This window comes from Paraphaeosphaeria sporulosa (genome assembly GCF_001642045.1).
Source record: "Paraphaeosphaeria sporulosa strain AP3s5-JAC2a unplaced genomic scaffold CC84scaffold_5, whole genome shotgun sequence".
Classification (NCBI taxonomy): domain Eukaryota; kingdom Fungi; phylum Ascomycota; class Dothideomycetes; order Pleosporales; family Didymosphaeriaceae; genus Paraphaeosphaeria; species Paraphaeosphaeria sporulosa.
Window position 1 is genome coordinate 2,218,930 of NW_017253364.1, and position 18,498 is coordinate 2,237,427.

The 18,498-nt window shown below is 53.3% G+C and overlaps 5 protein-coding genes across 5 annotated transcripts; 4 read left to right on the top strand and 1 right to left on the bottom strand.

Moving 5' to 3' along the window:
* Positions 1-570: 570 nt before the first annotated feature.
* On the top strand, positions 571-7,914 carry CC84DRAFT_1259445 (ketoacyl-synt-domain-containing protein; the record flags this gene model as incomplete). The annotated part of the gene is made up of 3 exons (XM_018184913.1): positions 571-1,241; positions 1,295-4,175; positions 4,234-7,914. 3 exons carry the CDS (start codon positions 571-573, stop codon positions 7,882-7,884), a joined length of 7,203 nt encoding a protein of 2,400 aa, XP_018036553.1. The 3' UTR covers positions 7,885-7,914.
* A 377-nt stretch (positions 7,915-8,291) lies between these two features.
* On the top strand, positions 8,292-10,265 carry CC84DRAFT_1119908 (acyl-CoA dehydrogenase-like protein). Its single transcript, XM_018175562.1, has 4 exons — positions 8,292-8,707; positions 8,762-8,840; positions 8,934-9,937; positions 9,984-10,265. Exons 1-4 carry the CDS (start codon positions 8,658-8,660, stop codon positions 10,147-10,149), a joined length of 1,299 nt encoding a protein of 432 aa, XP_018036554.1. The 5' UTR covers positions 8,292-8,657; the 3' UTR covers positions 10,150-10,265.
* A 437-nt stretch (positions 10,266-10,702) lies between these two features.
* Positions 10,703-12,040, top strand: CC84DRAFT_1187180 (alpha/beta-hydrolase; the record flags this gene model as incomplete). Its single annotated transcript, XM_018180911.1, has 1 exon — positions 10,703-12,040. One exon carries the CDS (start codon positions 10,703-10,705, stop codon positions 12,038-12,040), a length of 1,338 nt encoding a protein of 445 aa, XP_018036555.1.
* Positions 12,041-12,336: 296 nt separating this feature from the next.
* CC84DRAFT_1259447 (YjgF-like protein) lies at positions 12,337-12,843 on the bottom strand (the record flags this gene model as incomplete). Its single annotated transcript, XM_018184914.1, has 1 exon — positions 12,337-12,843. Exon 1 carries the CDS (start codon positions 12,766-12,768, stop codon positions 12,337-12,339), a length of 432 nt encoding a protein of 143 aa, XP_018036556.1. The 5' UTR covers positions 12,769-12,843.
* A 997-nt stretch (positions 12,844-13,840) lies between these two features.
* CC84DRAFT_1091515 (uncharacterized protein) lies at positions 13,841-18,473 on the top strand (the record flags this gene model as incomplete). The annotated part of the gene is made up of 3 exons (XM_018174403.1): positions 13,841-16,049; positions 16,092-16,525; positions 16,656-18,473. 3 exons carry the CDS (start codon positions 13,841-13,843, stop codon positions 18,471-18,473), a joined length of 4,461 nt encoding a protein of 1,486 aa, XP_018036557.1.
* Between the last annotated feature and the right edge of the window lie 25 nt (positions 18,474-18,498).

Sequence of the window (18,498 nt, forward strand, 5' to 3'; positions counted from 1 at the left end):
CCGGGGTGGCACGGACAGACTCCTTTGGCGCGAATGCAGAGCCTCGATCCTTCGAACGCTCTGTCCGATAGGATTGACGCTACTCGTGCAAGGACATAAGCGAGGTCAACATCGCGTCTTCGGCGATTACAAGGGACATGGACATCCGGGATCTTGAAGTTCGAGGTCGTACAAGATTACGACGGAGGTCTTTGATTAACTGAGTCAGGGAATTTGGAGGTCTCCGCAAGGATCGATTGCATATACCATGCCTAAATTGACACTCGCAATCCATGACGCGCTATGAAGCCGAGCGGGATCAATGCAGATTTTGCAGTAGAGTATATTCGCAGGAATGTAATTTACGCAATGCGCAAACGGGGAAGATTGTAGCTCCTCAGGGAGACTAGCTACCGACGAATCCAAGATTTGGTACCTTTCCATAGAGCCGCCTTTTGACGGGAATGCGCATATCGCCAAGGTTCTCCCAAGCTCAACATCTGCTATTCTCAATCAAAATCTCATGCTTTGCCTTCACTTTCGGGCAGTAACATCAATCTTTGCATACTCTCCCTCATCATTGTCAGTAATATGCCTTTCGTCAAAGACGATCTTGAGCCCATAGCCATCATTGGCATGGCTTGCAGATTTCCAGGCGGAGCCAACAGCCCTGAAGAACTATGGCAAATGCTCGCTGAGGGGCGCTCCGGGTGGTCTGAAATACCAGCCGACCGCTACAAATGGACGTCCTTCTACCACCCAAGTCCCGATGCTGAAGCAGCGCATAACCAGACAGGCGGCGGCTACATCGACCGCGACCTGGCGGCCTTCGACGCTGCCTTCTTCAACATACCCGTCGCTGAAGCCAATGGTCTTGATCCCCAACAGAGGATCCATCTGGAAACAGCGTATGAAGCCCTAGAAAGCGCTGGCCTGCCACTCGAAAGTGTGAAGGGCTCGAGAACGTCAGTCCACGTGGCCACCGTAAGCCGTGACTACGATCGAAATGCGTACCGAGATCCACAGGATCTTGCGAAGTACCAGCTTACTGGCTGTGGAGAGGCTATCACGTCTGGACGAGTGTCGTATACGTTCGACCTCCGGGGCCCATGCTTCTCCCTCGATACGGGGTGCTCAGGTAGCTTGGTCGGCCTTCATCTCGCTATACAGGGACTGCGCTCAAGAGAAACGGATATGGCTCTTGTTGGTGGAACCAATCTGCTGCTTTCACCGGATATGACGATCGCAATGAGCAAGCTACAGTGAGTCAAGCATCAAGCTAAGGTCTGGAGAGTTCGAGCTTACTATAAGTTAGTATGCTGAACGACGACGGTAAATGCTACGCCTTTGACAGTCGCGGGAAAGGCTATGCGCGCTCTGAGGGCGTATCCACCATCGTACTCAAGCGCCTCTCCGACGCAGTCAAGGCCGGAGACCCTGTCCGCGCCGTCGTGAGGAACACCGGGATAAACCAGGACGGCAAGACCAACGGGATCATGCTACCTAACTCTTCGGCACAGGAGGAACTCATGCGGTCAATACACCTGGATGCCGGGTTGGAGCCAAGCCTGACAGCCTATGTCGAAGCCCATGGCACGGGCACACAAGCCGGCGACAAAGCTGAAATCACCTCAATCACCAACGTCTTCTGTAATGGCGTCGATAGACTGCATCCACTATTAGTAGGGTCCGTCAAGGCGAATTTAGGCCATTGTGAAAGCGCCAGCGGGCTCGCCGGTCTCATCAAGACAGTTCTGGCGCTTGAGAAGGGCCTGATCCCAGCAACGCCAGATGTGCTGGACTTGAAAGAAGGCCTCGATTTAGAAAACCGTAACATCCGGATCCCACAGAGCCTCGAGCCCTGGCCGGCCCTGAGCGTCCGGAGGGCGGCTATCAATTCCTTTGGCTACGGAGGCACAAACGTTGCAGCAGTTCTGGAGAGTTACCAGCCTGTCCAGAGGGGGCACCCTGCGAATGGAGCGAATGGTATCGAGACGGTGAATGTTATCCCGAGCCTAATCGTCGTCTCTGCAAAATCCTCCAAGTCTCTATTGAGAAATATCGAAAATCTACAGCAGTGGGTCTCTTCCCAGTCTCCACTGTCCCCAGACATACTCCGAAACCTCGCATACACCCTCTCCACGAGGCGATCTAACTTCTCGATCCGCACAAGCTTCCTAGCAAGCACACCCGAGGACTTCCTCGCCGTGACCAAGCGTATCACTCCCCCTGAGCGGACGACAGGACAACCTCGTCTAACATGGGTCTTTACGGGCCAGGGTGCCCAGTGGTATGCCATGGGCCGCGAGCTCCTCCACACCCAGTCGGCATTCGCGACCTCGCTGCGAGCATCGGAGGCCATCTTGAAAAGCCTAGGCGCCGAGTGGAGCCTTTTCACCGAGCTTTCCCGCGACGACGCAGACAATTCCCGCATCAATGAGAGCGAGATATCCCAGCCCGCGACGACTGCGCTCCAAATCGCGCTGGTTGATCTGCTGGCAAGCTTCCGCGTGCGCCCGGCGTCTGTCGTCGGGCACTCCAGCGGGGAGATTGCAGCGGCATATACTGTCGGAGCGCTAACGCACGCCGCAGCGCTCACCGCGTCGTTCCATCGCAGCAAGGTGGCGCGGCTGGTGAAACAGGTGCTCAGTATGCCAGGAGGCATGATGGTAACTACCCTCAATGAAGCGGATGCAAATGCCTACATTGGGCGGATAGGTAGCGACCGGCTGTCTCTTGCGTGCATCAACAGCCCAAGCAGCACGACTATCTCTGGTGACAAAAGCGCGCTCGAGGAGCTCAAGGCCATACTACAGGGTGAATCCATTATGGCGAAGAGCCTTGCCGTGGACGTGGCGTACCATTCCCACCACATGAAGGCTGTCGCAGGTGAGTATCTCGCTGCGCTCCAGGGTTTGGAGAGTTCCGAAGCTTGCGACGACATCCAGCTCTTCTCGTCCGTTACTGGCGAGCAGAAGACCTCGGGCTTTGGCCCTGAATACTGGGTGCAGAACCTCGTGTCTACTGTGCGCTTCCCGGATGCCCTGATGGCGGCGTGTCGCCCCAGCGGTGGTTCAAGGGCTGTACCACGAGTCTTTGTGGAGATCGGGCCACATGCTGCACTCGCAGGCCCAACACGGCAGACCTTGACTCCGCATGTGGACCATAAGTACTACTCTGCCCTGGTGCGTGGGAAAGACGCTTACACAACCCTACTCACCCTTGCGGGTAAGCTATTCGAATCAGGCCTACCCATTGACATCAATGCCGTAAACACCATGTCAGACAGCAAGATGACACACCGCACCATCCCTAACCTGCCCCTCTACTCGTGGGACCATTCAAACCGCTACTGGCATGAATCGAGGCTGAGCAAGGAATATCGCTTCCGCAAACACCCTTACCACGACCTGCTTGGCCTCCGCCTAGTTGGCAGCACGCCGCTAGAGCCCATTTGGCGTAACATTCTTAGTCTCTCTGCGCAGCCCTGGCTCTCAGAGCATGTCATTGATGGATTTGCCATTCTGCCCGGCTCCAGTTTTCTCACCATGGCCATGGAAGCCGTGCGCCAGCTCAGCGATGAGCGTGGCGCACCTCGCATCAAGCGCTTTCACTTGCGGAAGGTGAAGTATTCCAAAGCCATCATGATACCAGAGGCCCCTGAAAAAGTTGAGGTCATGATCAGTCTCCAGGGCCGCGGCTCTGGTGCTGGAGTCCCGCGAGACCTGGCTGAGTGGGAGACCTTCCGTATCACATCGTCCGCGGACACGCAGACGTGGAATCTCAACTGCGTGGGTGGTATCCGCGTAGAGTACCATTCAGACTCGAATGATGTCGACGGGGGCCACGCACAGCTGCAGTCGCTGTCCGAGCTGCGCGATCAACTTCCTCGCACTAGCGCAGCATGTACCCAGACCATCGAGCACGAAGCGCTTTACGACGAGATGCGCCATAACGGCATCGCCTACGGCACAAATTTCGCAACCATCAAGGAGCTACGGATAGGCGAGTGCCAGGCGTTTGGGAAGATCGAGATTCCAGATGTGGCTAAGTGCATGCCTTCGGGGTACCTGCAGCCTCATACGATCCATCCGGCTACATTCGACGCTCTCATGCACATTGTACTACCGCTATACTTCCGCCACTGCACTGTCGGCACGGCCATGTTAACCTCGATAGAGGAGGTTTCAGTTTCGGTGAGCACTTCCTGGTACAAAGAGGCGCACATGACTGACACTAACTGTGCCCTCACAGGCTGACATGACCACATTTCCAGGCTCCTGCCTCCAAGTTTGCGCATTATTGTCCCCTTCCGGTCCACGGTCCGGCTCAGTGGACGTCACTGCCTTCGAGCACGACAACCCGGTGGTCCTCCTCCGCGGCCAGAAATTCCAAGGCATAGCAACCAGCCAGTCTTCCGTGCCAACGACATGCGTCCGAGGCCCGCTCCATAGTGTCCACAGACCCCTCAAGATGATTGCGACAACACCGGGGGTACCGAGCAGCCTGTGTTTCGTCGACGACGAAGCGGCCAGGGCCCCGCTCCACCCGGATGAGATAGAGATCAAGGCTCTAGCATTTGGTCTGGACGACACATCTGTCGAGACGGTTCTTGGGAGAAGTGGCGATGCTACCGTAATAGGAGAGTGCGCTGGTATTGTCACTGCCGTGGGCTCAGATCTGACGCACTCATACCGCATCGGTGAGCGCGTATGTGCTTGGAATACCAACATTGCTCTTGCAACTCGTACACGAGTTAAAGCGCTCTTCGCGCAGAAGATGCCGGAGTCATGGTCCTTCGCCATGGCCGCGGCCCTACCGCAGAATACGGCGCTCGCGTACCATGCGTTGCGCAACTGTGCTCACGTCGAGGGCGGGCAAACTGTGCTCGTCCACAATGCGGGTGGAGCCCTTGGCCAAGCGGTGGTACTAGTGGCCGGCTTGCTTGGGCTTGCGGTCATCGCCACCGTCCAGACAAAAGCAGACAAAGATGCTTTGGTGTCACTTAGCGCTATACGACCAGTTCATATTCTCTTCTCGGGCGATTTCGCGCTAGGGCAAGCTATCTTGCGCTGGACGGAAGGCTCAGGCGTTGATTCAGTCATCAACACGTCCTCGTCGTCGCTTCCCGCGGAGGTGTTTGCTTCCGTCAAGGCCTTTGGTACAGTTGTCGATCTGGGCAATCAGACATCGATAGCCGTTGGAGATCGCGCCATCCGATACATGAGTTTCGACTCAAGACAGCTCCTTCGATACCTTTCTGCCTCAGCGAGTTCCGCTTCAAAGGCCGTGCTGTCATTGCTGGCGGATGAAAATTCCGACGGCTTGATCCCCATTATCGCGGTACCCATAACCGATGCCGCACTGGCTTTCAAAGCGGTACAAGCTAAAAAGAACATTGGAAAAACGGTGTTGATTGCCGATGAGGACGCAGTGGTTGATGTGAAAGAAGTGGCTGCCCAAAGCGTGAGTCCTGCACACGTCAATCGCATCATTCAGATCGTCAGCGGTCTCTCTCTGCCTGAAGCCCAAAAAGCTGAGTTGATTGCATCCATAAGAGACGCAGCAGCCATGGGGTCTGATGCACCCATAGATCACAGCAATGGCGCCTCCCCGCCCGCCATCAATGGCAGTGTGGACATAGAACGACGCCTCGCTACTGCCAGCAGTCTCGAAGAGGCACGCACAATCATTCTCACGGAGCAAACCAAAAAACTTTCGTCTCTCGTATCGGTCAATGAGCAGCAGCTCGATCCTTACCAGCCGCTCGCAGATCTTGGCCTCGACTCTCTGATCGCGATAGAATTCAAGGACTGGCTGGGACGCAGCTTGGGGGCCGATATCAGAGTCCATGATATTCTCGATGCCGACGGCCTAATAGCACTGGCCGACCTAGTAGCTCAGAAGTCCAGGTTCATCGCCAGTGACCTGCCTGAAGAACCGATCCAGGCCTCGCCGGCGGCACACTCTGAAAAACAGTCTACCTCTGTTGCAGAACGCCAGACGTCCAAATCCCAGGGATCTGATGCGCCTAGCGCAGTTATAGGAGCGGTGAACGGTAATCATGCGGCGAATGGCCAAACGAAGGGATCCCGAGGTGTGCTCACAGCCTTTAAGGAAAACGGCGTCGCCAATGGCACTACCGTCTCAGACTCCCCTGACCCACCAAAACGCGGCTATTACTTTTCTCCAAACGCATGTCCAAAATTCCCCTTACCTCCACTAGATTCTCTTATGGATGCCTATCTCACAGGCGTGAAAGCCTTCACCACTCCAACCGAATTCGCCAACACCCTCCGCCTCACAGAAGACTTTCAAACAAAGGGTAGCAAAGGTCGCCTTCTCTATGACCGCGCAGCAGCAAGGCACGCAGACCCAGTCTGTGAGAACTGGGAGCACGAGCTCCAGCTCCGGCGGGGCTTCTTGGACCGCCGGATCGCGCTCGTTCCGACGACGAGCTTCTGGTTCAGCCACCCTATTAGCAAGCGCGCGCACTCGCAGGCGGAGCGTGCGGCACTGCTCGCATTTACAGCGAACCAGTTCAGGCTGAAGCTTGAAGCAGGGCTGGTGAAACCAGTAGTGTTGAACGAGCGGGAGCTGACTACCGCGTATCATCCGTACATCTTCAATACGGTCCGCTTGCCGCAGGCTGGGAGTGACGAGATGGAGCGGTACCCGGGGATCGATCATTGCGTGGTGATCTGGCGAGGCCACAGCTTCAAGCTAGATCTCGTAGTGGGCGGACAGCCTGCGACGTTCGAGCAGCTGTTGGGGGCTTTCGAATCCATACTGAGTCGCGAACTGGACCGCGCACAGGTGAACATATTTACGTCTGACAACCGGCCTACATGGGCAGAGGCGAGGCAGGTGCTGGTGCAATTGAGTGCTGGAAACGCTACTACCGTCGCCGCTATCGAGTCCTCTGCTTTCATTGTCGCTTTGGACGAAGCTGCCCCCCAAACCGCTAACGAGCGAGCCAGACAGTTCCACTTTGGGGGTGAGAGAGATGCGGCCAACCGCTGGCACGATAAATCTCTGCAGTTTGTCGTCTGTAGCAATGGTGTCTCTGGCATGATCGGCGAGCACTCTATGCTGGATGCTCTCACCATCACCGAACTATTGGATGCACAAGTCACAGCTATCCACAAGTACAACCCACGGGCCGCCAGTGCAGGGCAGTCAGGCGTCACACCTGTGCATCTAACCCTCAAGACGTCCACGGCGCTAGACACACGCATTTCCTGCATCAGGAAGGAATTCGCGGCAACAATCGCTGGCGCCGGCCACGAATATCTGCTCTTTGACGGGTACGGCTCCAGCCTCTTACGCGCGCAGAAGCTGTCTCCGAAGAGCGTTTTTCAGATGGTCGTCCAAATTGCCTCGCTCGCGACGTTTGGCTTCCTCCCGCCCTGCTGGGAGACAGTCAACCAGGCGCACTACCATCTCGGCCGCGTCGACATTATCCAGGTCGTCGTCCCAGCGGTCGCCGCCTTCGTGCACGCTGCCCAAGATGAATCAATCCCACTATCGCAGCGCCGCGCCCTCTTGGTCGATGCTACCCGTGCGCACGTCAATCTGGTGAACAAGGCCAGCCGAAACCTGGGCTGGGAGCGCAATTTGACTGCCCTTCGCGCACTGGCCGAGCCGAACGAGCTGCCGGAGCTGTACAAGGATCCCGTTCATGATAGGGTGAGGCCACGTCTGATGCAGAGCCATTGCTTCGAGACGGGCATGATGGAGAAAGGATGTATCTCCAAGCATCCCGACGCGATATGGTCACACTACGAGGTCTACGATGGAACCGTGTACTTTTCGGCTGTGGGATTTGACGCGCAGCGCGTGCGTCGGTTCTGTGGAAGCCTTAAAGAGGCGGCGGTGCTGATGAAGAAGATTGTTTTGGCGTAGCTTGTATGTGATCAGTGGCACGGGATCCATGGCTTGGAGCTACTGTGCGAGGCTAGCACCAGCGCACTTACTCTCACGTGATGCTTCCGGTGCGCGTTCAAGAACAAGCTTTGCGGTCTGGGCCAAAGTCGCAAGGAATGGATCTTGTTATCCACGAAAATTGCTGTAGTTATATCAGAAACATCCAACTCGATAGGGCGTTTGCGGTCCAATGAATTTAGAAATACCAACCCATCATGCCCAAAACAGACCTACTACATATTTAGTTACATCTCAAGCTCGCCTTTATAATCCTAACAGCTGCCGATGTACTATATATCAAATGTGCAGCGTCTCAATTTGGAAGGCCCATGCAGGTTCCTGAGGGGTAGGAGTTGTGTTCATATGACAGGTGCGGTGACATCATATTTTCCTGCTCAAGATTTCTTTGCATTTCTCGAAGGCGACAATCCCACCCGCAATGGAAACATGCAACTCTTTCGATGCCATTGCTCCTATGCATGTAGGTTACAGGATCGTGCTAATAAGTCTAACCCTGCCAGCGCCGTAGATGCGTTGGTGGACGCCCGGCTGACCACGTGCAGCGGTAAGAGCCCTGGAGCGGGGCTGCCTCGGCTGTGAACACATCCATCTCACAACAACCGACTCAGCTAACTTCGGTATCGAATCTTCGATTCAGCATGTAGCCAACTTTCAAAAGTGGAATTCTAATGCTCTCTTCAGGATACGAAACTTCAATCTAATCAAATTCCTGGCCCAAAACACTACGAAGAATGGCTTCTTCAGCATACGGCAGCACGCTTCCGTGGGCAGAGCCCAGTTGGTAAGACATCCTTGTACATCTTCACTATGATCAATCATACTAACATCCTGGCAGGTATACTGGACGCCCGACACCTTACTATAAAGAAAGCCACAAAAGGTTGCGCGATGCTGTGAGGCAGTGGTGCGAGGAGGTATGTTTGAGTAAGAGCATATGCAACTATATTCAGCCCCCCCCCCCCCCACCCCTCCCCATATATGCGATGGAACAATCTAACAATAAGTAGCATATCGCACCCTACACGGAAGAGTGGGTAGCTGCCGGCGCAGTACCTCCTTCGGTATATACGGCATGTGCAAAAGCAGGATTTCTTGTGCCTATTGCATCCGGCAAAGCCATCCCAAAACAGTGGTCCAATTACCCGATCATCGGTGGAATTAAGCCTGAAGAGTGGGATGGCTTCCACGACTTCGTACTATGGGATGAGCTCCTGCGAGGTGGTAGCCTTGCATCGTTGTTCATCGGGCTTGTCGTTGGCGCGCCGCCGCTTCTAAAGTTTGCGAGCAAGCAGCTCCAGGACAAAATTTTCCCAGAGATCCTGAGCGGCGAAAAGAGGATCTGTCTCGCAGTGACCGAGCCTGCAGCTGGCTCGGATGTACGCAATCTAACCACGACGGCCGAGAAGACACCGGACGGAAAGCATTACATAGTTAATGGAGAGAAGAAGTGGATCACGAATGGCATGTTCTCTGACTATTTCATGACAGCAGTGCGCACCGGGGGACCGGGGCCAGAAGGCATTTCCATGCTGTTGATTCCCCGATCGGAAGGACTACGAACGCGCAAGATCGAAGTTATTGCTGGGCCTCTTTCGGCAACCACATATGTCACATTCGAAGATGTAAAGGTCCCTATTGAGTACCTTGTCGGCCAAGAAGGGAACGGTTTCCGTCAAACCATGGTCAACTTCAACCATGAGCGTCTATGGATCGCGTTCCAAGCCATTCGCGGCTGCAGAATAGCACTGAATGACGCATTCCAATGGGCCATGAAGCGCGAGGCATTCGACAAGACACTTATAGAGCAACCTGTTGTGCGAAACAAGCTGGGCAACTGTGGCCGGCAAGTGGAAGCTCTACAAGCATGGACCGAACAAGTCGTGTATGAGTTGGAGCATCTCAGCGATGCCGAAGGAGCGCGCATTCTGGGTGGCACCACTGCACTACTCAAGGTCGAAGCCGGCATGGTTTGCAAGTATATCGCAGAAGAGTGTCTGAAGATCATGGGAGGGTAAGTGATCGTAAGGGACTATCGCGGGCTGGACTAACCTTAATAGACTGGGTCTGACGAAGACAGGACAAGGGGCCAGAATAGAAGCGTTCTATCGGAGCGTTCCTAGTTATACTGTGCCAGGTGGTTCGGAAGACGTGCTTATCGATCTCGGTGTGCGTGAGGCACTCAAATTGCATCGGCAAGCACAAAAGGTAAAGACAAAGCTGTAACAAAGATCGGCTTTCGTCCGTGGTCGAACTGCAATGATATGACCGATTGGGTAACTACCCAAGACCTACGGACCTGACTGAGTATTGCTAGTAAGATCTATGACATAGCCACTGGGTATTCTGTATTGAGTCAATTTGCTCAATCTGCCTATACTTCCTCACCTGCCTCTTTGTTAACGTTACCCGTCCTTTTCGAAGATTGCCCAGACTGACGTATCCTTGGCTGTTCATCCTAGTTGCTCCAATGGTGCGTCTCGTAGTTCCGTGTGCGATGATCTAACACTGAATGGGTAATTCGGGAGACCAGAACGATTAGTACAATATGTTCATGCATGGGTATCATGGGGTAGACAATTGCCGGCTATTTCCCCACATCCGAAAGCAACAAATCCCATCAGACTACGCTAGAGCTCACACGTGAGGCTAACAACATGAAGATTCTCCACGACCGGGTCAATCTCGGCAGTGTACACAGTATACTCGCGGTGAGCAAGATGACCGCATGTACATATATAGTGATACGGCTCCGCATGGTTCGAGTGTGTCAAGTACTATGATGCTTTCCAGATTTATCAGTCTCTTCGGTGTCCTGGCCGGAGCATCGGTCACAGTCCGCAAGACAGGCCAAGGTCCTACCGGGTACGAAGTAACGTTTCGTTATGAGAATGCCACTGCTAGCAGCATCACTATTGGAAGCGGCCTCCAGCCTTTCACAGACTTATACCATGCTACTCCCTTCGGCAGCGCCCGTTTTGATCCCCGCGATTATCAGCCGGGATGGTTTTTTGCGAACTATTTTGGACCACCCTGGGACTTGCCTTACCAAATGATGAATATGGGAAACGGCTCTTGGGTCTACACAACACCGCTACCGTCTGGAACGTACAATTATGCGTACTTGGTTGACTGTTTGGGAAACACGACCTGCGATATCGACAGCGGTAAATATGTGATCGATCCAGATGAGCCGCCGTTTTTGAACGTTCAAGGCGATCAAACTCAGTCGACGTTCCAAGTACCATTCGACCCAGAATTCCAATACGACCCTGACATCAATGTGAACTTCGATTACGCGCTTCCTGTCGACGAGGCCCATCGGGGTACCGTACATAACGTCAACTACACCTCCCCAGGCTCAGTCCATCCCGCGCAAGACGTCCATGACTTCGTAATCTACCTGCCCTATGGCTACAACAACGTGACAAACAGGAAATATCCCATCATGTATCTCTCGCACGGGGGCGGCGGTGATGCTCAAGACTGGCAGAACCTTGCGCAAGCCTCGCACATCCTGGACCGACTCATCCTGGAGAAGCACATTGTGCCTACCGTGGTCGTTATGCCTTCCTTTTACAACATCGCTCCCGAGTACAAGCAAGTCTATGGAAGCAGGAACCCTCCTGCCGTGGCACCATCCGCGCCCGTCGTGCGCGAGAATTACATGAAATATCTCATGCCTTTCGTCGAGAAAACGTTCGCGGTCTCGACCACGCCCTCTGAACGCGCGTTCGCTGGGCTGTCTCTCGGTGGCCGCCTCACGTATGAGATGTACATCAACGCGACGGACTACTTTGGCTATTTCGGCATCTTCTCTGGCGCGACGTTTGGCGGACCAGGGAGCTACGTAAACGCGAGCATGATCGCGGCGAAGCCTGCTCTACGAGAGAGAGGTATCTTCACTAGTGTTGGGCTGTATGACTTCGCGTTCGATGATATTCGTGGGCTCGAGGCGGCGTTCCAGGCGAATGCGGTGCCGTTCTTAGGGCGGGTCGTGCCGTTTGGGTACCACGCGTGGAACACATGGCAGGACTGTCTGTGGTTCTTTGGGAGAAAGGCGTTGTGGAAGAGTCTACCGTTCAAGGTGAATGCGATCGTTAGTACGCAGTTGTAGTGGCTCTGTAGCTAAGTTCGACTTTGCGCATCTACGCAGATCAGAATTCAAGTGCGCTACGTATCACTTCCGTGCATCAAGCTCTCCTGAGGTTGGAATGGAATACTGGATTTACAATGCTTTGTCTTGGTCTTATCTCTGAAATAGTACATCACCAAAGGCGATCTCTACCGCTTCTGGAAGTGTCAGACAGCCCAAGATAGTCACGTTGAGTTTTGGCCACGGCACGCACTTAGCTCACCTCCACAACTCACAGCCGCCTAGCCGCTCAATACAATGCAACCCACATAAGTCTCTCACGTGTCCCTGTTCACTACACAAATGACCTCAATCTCATACAGCAACTCCTCCCTCGCCAACGCCTGCACACCCACCCGCGTACTTGGCGGCTTCAATCCTCCCAACCATTCTGCATACACTCTCGGACCCTCCGGATCCTGGCCCACTCCCCCTCTCAATAAATCAACAACATACTGCCGTACTTGGACGATGTCGGCCTTGGTCGCACCCGCGGCCTCCAAGCATGTATCGACATTTGCGCAGGCGAGGGCGACTTGCTCAGCGAGGGTGGGCGGAACGGTCTGAGTGGCCGCATCATAGCCGATCTGGCCGGCGATGGAGATCAGGGTGGAGGTTGGGGAGATGGGAATGGAGGAGATCTGAGAGTAGGTGGGGGCGAAGGCAGGGTTTCTCGATGGCGAGAAGTAGGTCGGCTTGGCGGCGGGCATAGTGGGTTGAGACTTAGAGTGTCTTTCGAGAAGTGGTCTGAAATATGTCGAATCCTGGAAGTAGAGTTTGCACGCAATCGTCAGGGTGGCGTATGATGGTGTTTATGTTCTAACCTCGGTAGCACTTGCCTGATCGGGCTCGCTGTCAGCTACCCCGCAAGCGTTGTGAGGTTACAGTTTGCGAGCGTCTTGTACGAATAGTAGTAGAGTGGGATCGCCACTTCTCGCTTTAACTTCTTCATAATATTTCTGCGATACCATATTGACCCAGTTCTTGCGTGCATGGAAGAGCGTCGGGTAGTAGAGTTCTCCACGTGCTCCGAAGCGAAACACATATGCTGACACAATCTACATTCAATGTCACTACGAGAGTCTCTGTTTTGACAAGTAAACAAGTCAGTCATCTTGCGATGCCAATGTGCGCGTCAATGGGTATATTCTTCCAGTCTCAATGTGTATTGTTCATTGCGCGCGGCGCCTATCTAAACTCCTCATCGACATGAAGCGGGTGAAAATCGATGTGGATTTGTTAAATGAAGCATTGAGACCAGGAAGTTCCACTTCTAGTACACAGGACAATTCTCCAATGGAGATGTGGATATAGAATGCCCGTCAGTGTATCGGCGATGTGATGAAGGTATGCACAACGTCTTGTATAAAAAAAAATAAAAACAGGAGAGAGCTGCTGGAATTCATTTGGCAGTGCCGTCTCGGCACAGCCCAACTCGTTAGTGTGAGGCTTAAATGCTAGTGTAGGCTAAGACGCGCGGCACAGGCGCAGATTTGGGGGCCAGACAGCCTGGATCTCCAACTGCCATTCGCTCGACTAGCCAGCGCAACGCAACCAACACCGGCCACTCACATCAACTACAAGATGCGTGGCGCGATCGATGAGACCGATGGACCTCAGAACGAGAGATGAAAAGGCCAAGGATACCATGGGATTTTGATGACAGACCTTATGCCTATTTGGAAGTCGCGCCGAACCGGGGACAGGGTCAGTGCCTGCCAATTATTTTATTGCGACTACAGTAGCCGCGCCGCCCCACGTTTCCTGGCCATCGATAACACTATGTCAACCAGCACTTTTGATCTCCAGGCCGAGTGGCGCGAAACATGTCGGGAATTTATCAGTGCCACAGAAATAGATCTCAGCGTCAAATCGCCGACGGCAGAACAGATTACCGCAAAGCTCGATGAGCTAGATGAAGCCAAAGAAGCGAAGAGTCGCTCAAAAGTGGGCAAGGCAAAGCGCGCCGTGGGAAATACCCTGCGCGCCGTACAAACCATTGGGAGTCTACTTGCTCAAGGTGCGGAGCTAACAGGCTTCGGAGGGCCGGCCAATGTAACCATGAACTGTGTTTCGTTCTTTATCGACGCTGGATTTGCCTACAAGAAGATTGCCGACAACATTGACGATCTTTTCAGTCGCATCGGTCCAATCATGGAGCGTGCTGAAGTTTACATCAAAGATCGAGAAGTCATAGGACCAGAGATGGAACTCACGACCCATAGGATGCTGATCGCGGTAGTCAAGACTTGTCAGCATTGCATCAGCCTTCTCCGGCCTCCCCATTCGAAACGATCCAAAACAAAAATGTTCTTTGAGGCAGCACTCTTCCAAAGTGATAGCGGTGTCCAAAGCCAGATCGACCTTTTGATCACGTTGCAAGAGCAGGAGATGAAAATGGCCAGTGCAGTCACAGTCACGGCCGTCAAGAAGACGGCCGTGGACGTCGGGGTCGTCAGGGCAGATGTTACGAACGTAGCGACCGGGGTTGGGCTGATCAGCGAAAAGCTATCAAAGGATGATGTAGCAACAGCAGAGGAAAGGATTAAAGAAGAGTTCAAAGCAAAACTTGGTGTGGAGGAATCTGTTGTGAAGTCCCTCCAGTTGCAGTATCGCACTCGTCGGGAAAAACTGCGTACAGGCACTTGCGCATGGTTAAAAGGCCACTCACAGTACGCGCAATGGTCTGATCCTCGTAAGAAATCGGTGCCGGTTTTGATACTGTCTGGCGGTGAAGGAAGCGGCAAATCGTATGCCATGACTTCGGTTATCCAAGACCTTGAGAGGAGATATCCACAAGGTCGCGACGACTCTACACGGATCTCCGTGGCATACTTCTACTGCAATCGGAACACTCAACGGGACCCTGAACGGGACCAAAAAAGCCATGATAGCCAACGGGAAACCCGAAGTGCGAAAGCTGCTCCCTCCGTCAAGGAAATGCTCCGCACATGGGCGTGCCAGATCATGGAAAACGACACGTTCTATAGAAAGGACGTGCACAGGGTGCTCAGCAATAACGCAGATTTTGCTCAGCTCGAAGACTTCGTACGAGAGCTTTTCCTAGATCAGCTCCCCAAAGGAGCCGTGTTTTTCCTTTTGCTGGACGGAGCGCATGAAATGGATGAAGACGGTTACTCGGAGCTTTCCACTATGCTCAATTATCTGTCGGAAACAAGCCGAAGCCTCAGTTCACTCAGAATTATGATGACTGCGAAGCCGTCCCTGCAGCGCGAGCTTGAATCCTATGCTCTATCATCTACAGTGACAATCCAAATAGAGGGCCAGAACATGACAGATATCCACAGTTATGTCGAAAACAAGGCTAATGTGCTCACTTGCTTCAAAGCAAGAACAAATGAGATACAGGAGCTTAAAAGCTGGGTAATATCAGAACTTCCAGCAGCTGTCAACGGAAACTTTCTTCTTGCTGAGCGCAAACTACAAGAGATCAACCAGTGCCAGGACGCAGAAAGTGTCAGGCAGATTATAGATGAATTGAAAAGAAATGGAGCCAGCTTGTTCGATTCTATCGACAAGGAAGTTATGGCGTGCAACAAGGTACTCAGCACGAAGCAGGTGCGCCATCTCAATGCGCTCCTCCTATGGGTCATATATGCAGCCTGGAAGCTCAAGGTTTACGAGCTGGAGTCGATCCTTTACGTACAGGAGCAGTACAAACCTTTCCAGCCGCTAGCAAAAGTGATCAGAGAAAATTATTCTCCTTTTTTCGAACTCTCCGGATTAGATGATGACGACTACGCCACTGTTAGCATCAAGTCAAGTGCTCATGCTGAGTACTTCAAAGATGCATCCAATCAGCGCACCTCATCCAATTGGTCGTCAAATCAAACGTTGTCAAAAGGCGAAATACAGATTGTGCGTCACTTTGTCGAAAAGCTATGCGAGCAAGACTTGTATGACAAGCTTGGCCTTGCTGAATTTTTTGATCAGAAGTTGGCAAAAAGTGATATGAGCATTGCTGTGGACTGTGACAATGCGCAGGCCAGGATCACGTTATGCTGTCTACGAGCCCTAGCGGGTGGCATGGGCGAGGAAGCGAACACCGTGCGAGTCTACGCCTGGCTGAATCTGACGTACCATCTCAAACAGATCGATCTTGACACTGTGGATCCTACTATCAAGGCTGAAATGGGCCCTCTACTGGTTAAGATGTTTACCGATGAAGAAGTAATTAGGTTAGACAAGTTTGATGAGTCCTCGTGGGTGTACAATGATGAAGGTTTATCTGAGATCGTGCGTCTTCTGAAGAGCTCTGCGGTTATCAAGAACGTAGTCAGGGAGCAGGGCGGCGAGGCCTGGATTAATCGGGTCCTTCGCGCTAAAGACCCAACTCTGGAACTTCTGCGCTCTCAGGCACCGATAATGGCCAAGTTTTGGCTCACGGCGGAACTTTCTTTTCATGCGTACAAGGCTTTTACGTGGTGGTACGGATACTGCAACAAGGTATGTGCGTCGACCCGCACGGCTCCCAGCCAGGCACAGTATCTTCTCAAGAATCTGAGTGCTTTATCTCACGACACAATAGCGTGCCTGCGTGTCTGTACTCCAGTATTATGTGATCTAACCGTCACAGGTCGAAAGCATCGATGACCCAACAAGGAGAATCCAATATTCCCCCTCACAAATGACATCTTCTGCAGAAATTATGAAAATTTACGAGAAAGATATCGCACCACTGATCGTAGGGATGGATTCTGCGGATTTGAAGAGCACGCGGAGCTTAGGACTGACGTTCCTGGAGTACAGGCTTGTAGCAGAAGCCATCGATGCGCTCAACAGAGTCGTTACCGCTGATCCTGATGACCTACTCGCTCGCGATTCATTGGCGGATGCGTATGCCATGTGCAACGAAGCGCAATCGGTCCTGCCAAACTTGGACGAAGCATTGCGCCACAAAGACTTGGTCATTGCGCAGCTCGCAGGCGGAAAGAAGCTTTATGCTGATGAGGACCCGGAAGAATCGCGGAAGCGTCTCGTGTTAGCCAAGATAAGCTGGCTACGAGAGCTCAAGAGACACGATGAATCCGAAGAGTTGCTCCGCAACGCGCTCAAAGAGGATCCAAGCGACGACCCCAGCCGTCTCGAGCTTATGAGCCTGCTCTGCGAGTCTCAAAAGTCGGCTGAGGCTTTTGAGTTGCTCCAGGCGCTGGAGAGCGAGATCGATGACGCTACGAACAACACTGCCGTGTCGCGCTTCTTGCAAAATCATGCCCTTAGCGATGAATGGCGTTCGGTTCTTGTTTCCTTATTAGATTCGGAGACCCGGTTTGAAGCCGTGAAAACATACTACCGCCTGGCGATCAAAGACGGTGCTGCCGACAACAATCCCTCTGCACGATGGTTTCACTGGTCCCTTGTCGAGGGTTTGGCGTCAATACTAATCAAGTATGGCACAGGACCCGCTGATCGAGAAGAAGCCATCGCCCTGTTGGAGAAGTCGGTCAGGGACCACTCTGATGTGCTTAGCCACCGGGTCCAATGTGTCAGGAGACTGTGCAAGATATACGTTGCGCAAGCCCGAGAGGCTGCTCCCGGCTCGCCCACTGCCGACGCTATGATCACGAAGATCAAAGCTTTCTCTCCGGAATGGAAGGAGGAGACTGGCCAATTTGACGTGTCTCAAGCGGAAATACGGGCCCTGCTCGCTCGATACTACCGAAGCGTGGGAGACTCTGAGAAAGCGCAAGAGACGCTCCGACCGGACATGGAGCTTGCTCTGAAATTGCTATCCGATGACGACCCCGACAACGACTGGCAGGGATATCGAAAGCTTGGAGATGCGCTCATGGACTGCGGCGCAATAGAAGAAGCACAAGCAGCATGGTCGCTTATCCAACCTGAGCAGGAAGATTCGCATCTGCGTGAGCGTTCCCCATCGCTGGGCGGATCAACCACTACTGAAACATTTCCAAGAGCCCAAGGGCCTTCTTTAGATGATGTTCAGGACGACCCGAGTTTCGAGACATATAGCGATGCCAATGCGTCACCCTCGGCCCGCGAAGATGGATCTTTCTCCTCTGATTTTGCGCGGCTCAAGCGCGACAACACGTCCATGAAACCAGAAGGTCCTTTGTGGTACTTGTGCAGCGGACGTGGATGTGAGGCACTCTGGACGTACGCGGACGACTTCTACGTCTGCTGCGAGTGCGTCTATGTACAATTCTGTCCAGCTTGTCTCAAGAAGCTCCAAGAAAAACAGCTCGAGCATGAGGAATGCGATGCAATGCACGAGTTCTTACATGTACCCGCTTGGACACCGGAGAGCGCGGACCGGACTCGTAACAAAAAAGTGCTTGTCGGGGGAGAGGAAAAGGAGATTGAGTCCTGGCTGAAGGAGATCGAGCAGGCATGGCATTTGGAGGTGTTGGATGCCAAGCCCGTCGCAGCTTGAGTTACGCAGCCGTTCGTCATTATGC

What these genes read in the sequence shown, in the direction of transcription:
- CC84DRAFT_1119908 (XM_018175562.1), top strand. Translation starts at nt 8,658, where the DNA reads ATGGCTTCTTCAGCATACGGCAGCACGCTTCCGTGGGCAGAGCCCAGT. An exon ending in CCGTGGGCAGAGCCCAGTTG is followed by an intron (nt 8,708 to 8,761) that starts GTAAGACATCCT and finishes ACATCCTGGCAG; the next exon opens with GTATACTGGACGCCCGACAC. An exon ending in TGAGGCAGTGGTGCGAGGAG is followed by an intron (nt 8,841 to 8,933) that starts GTATGTTTGAGT and finishes AACAATAAGTAG; the next exon opens with CATATCGCACCCTACACGGA.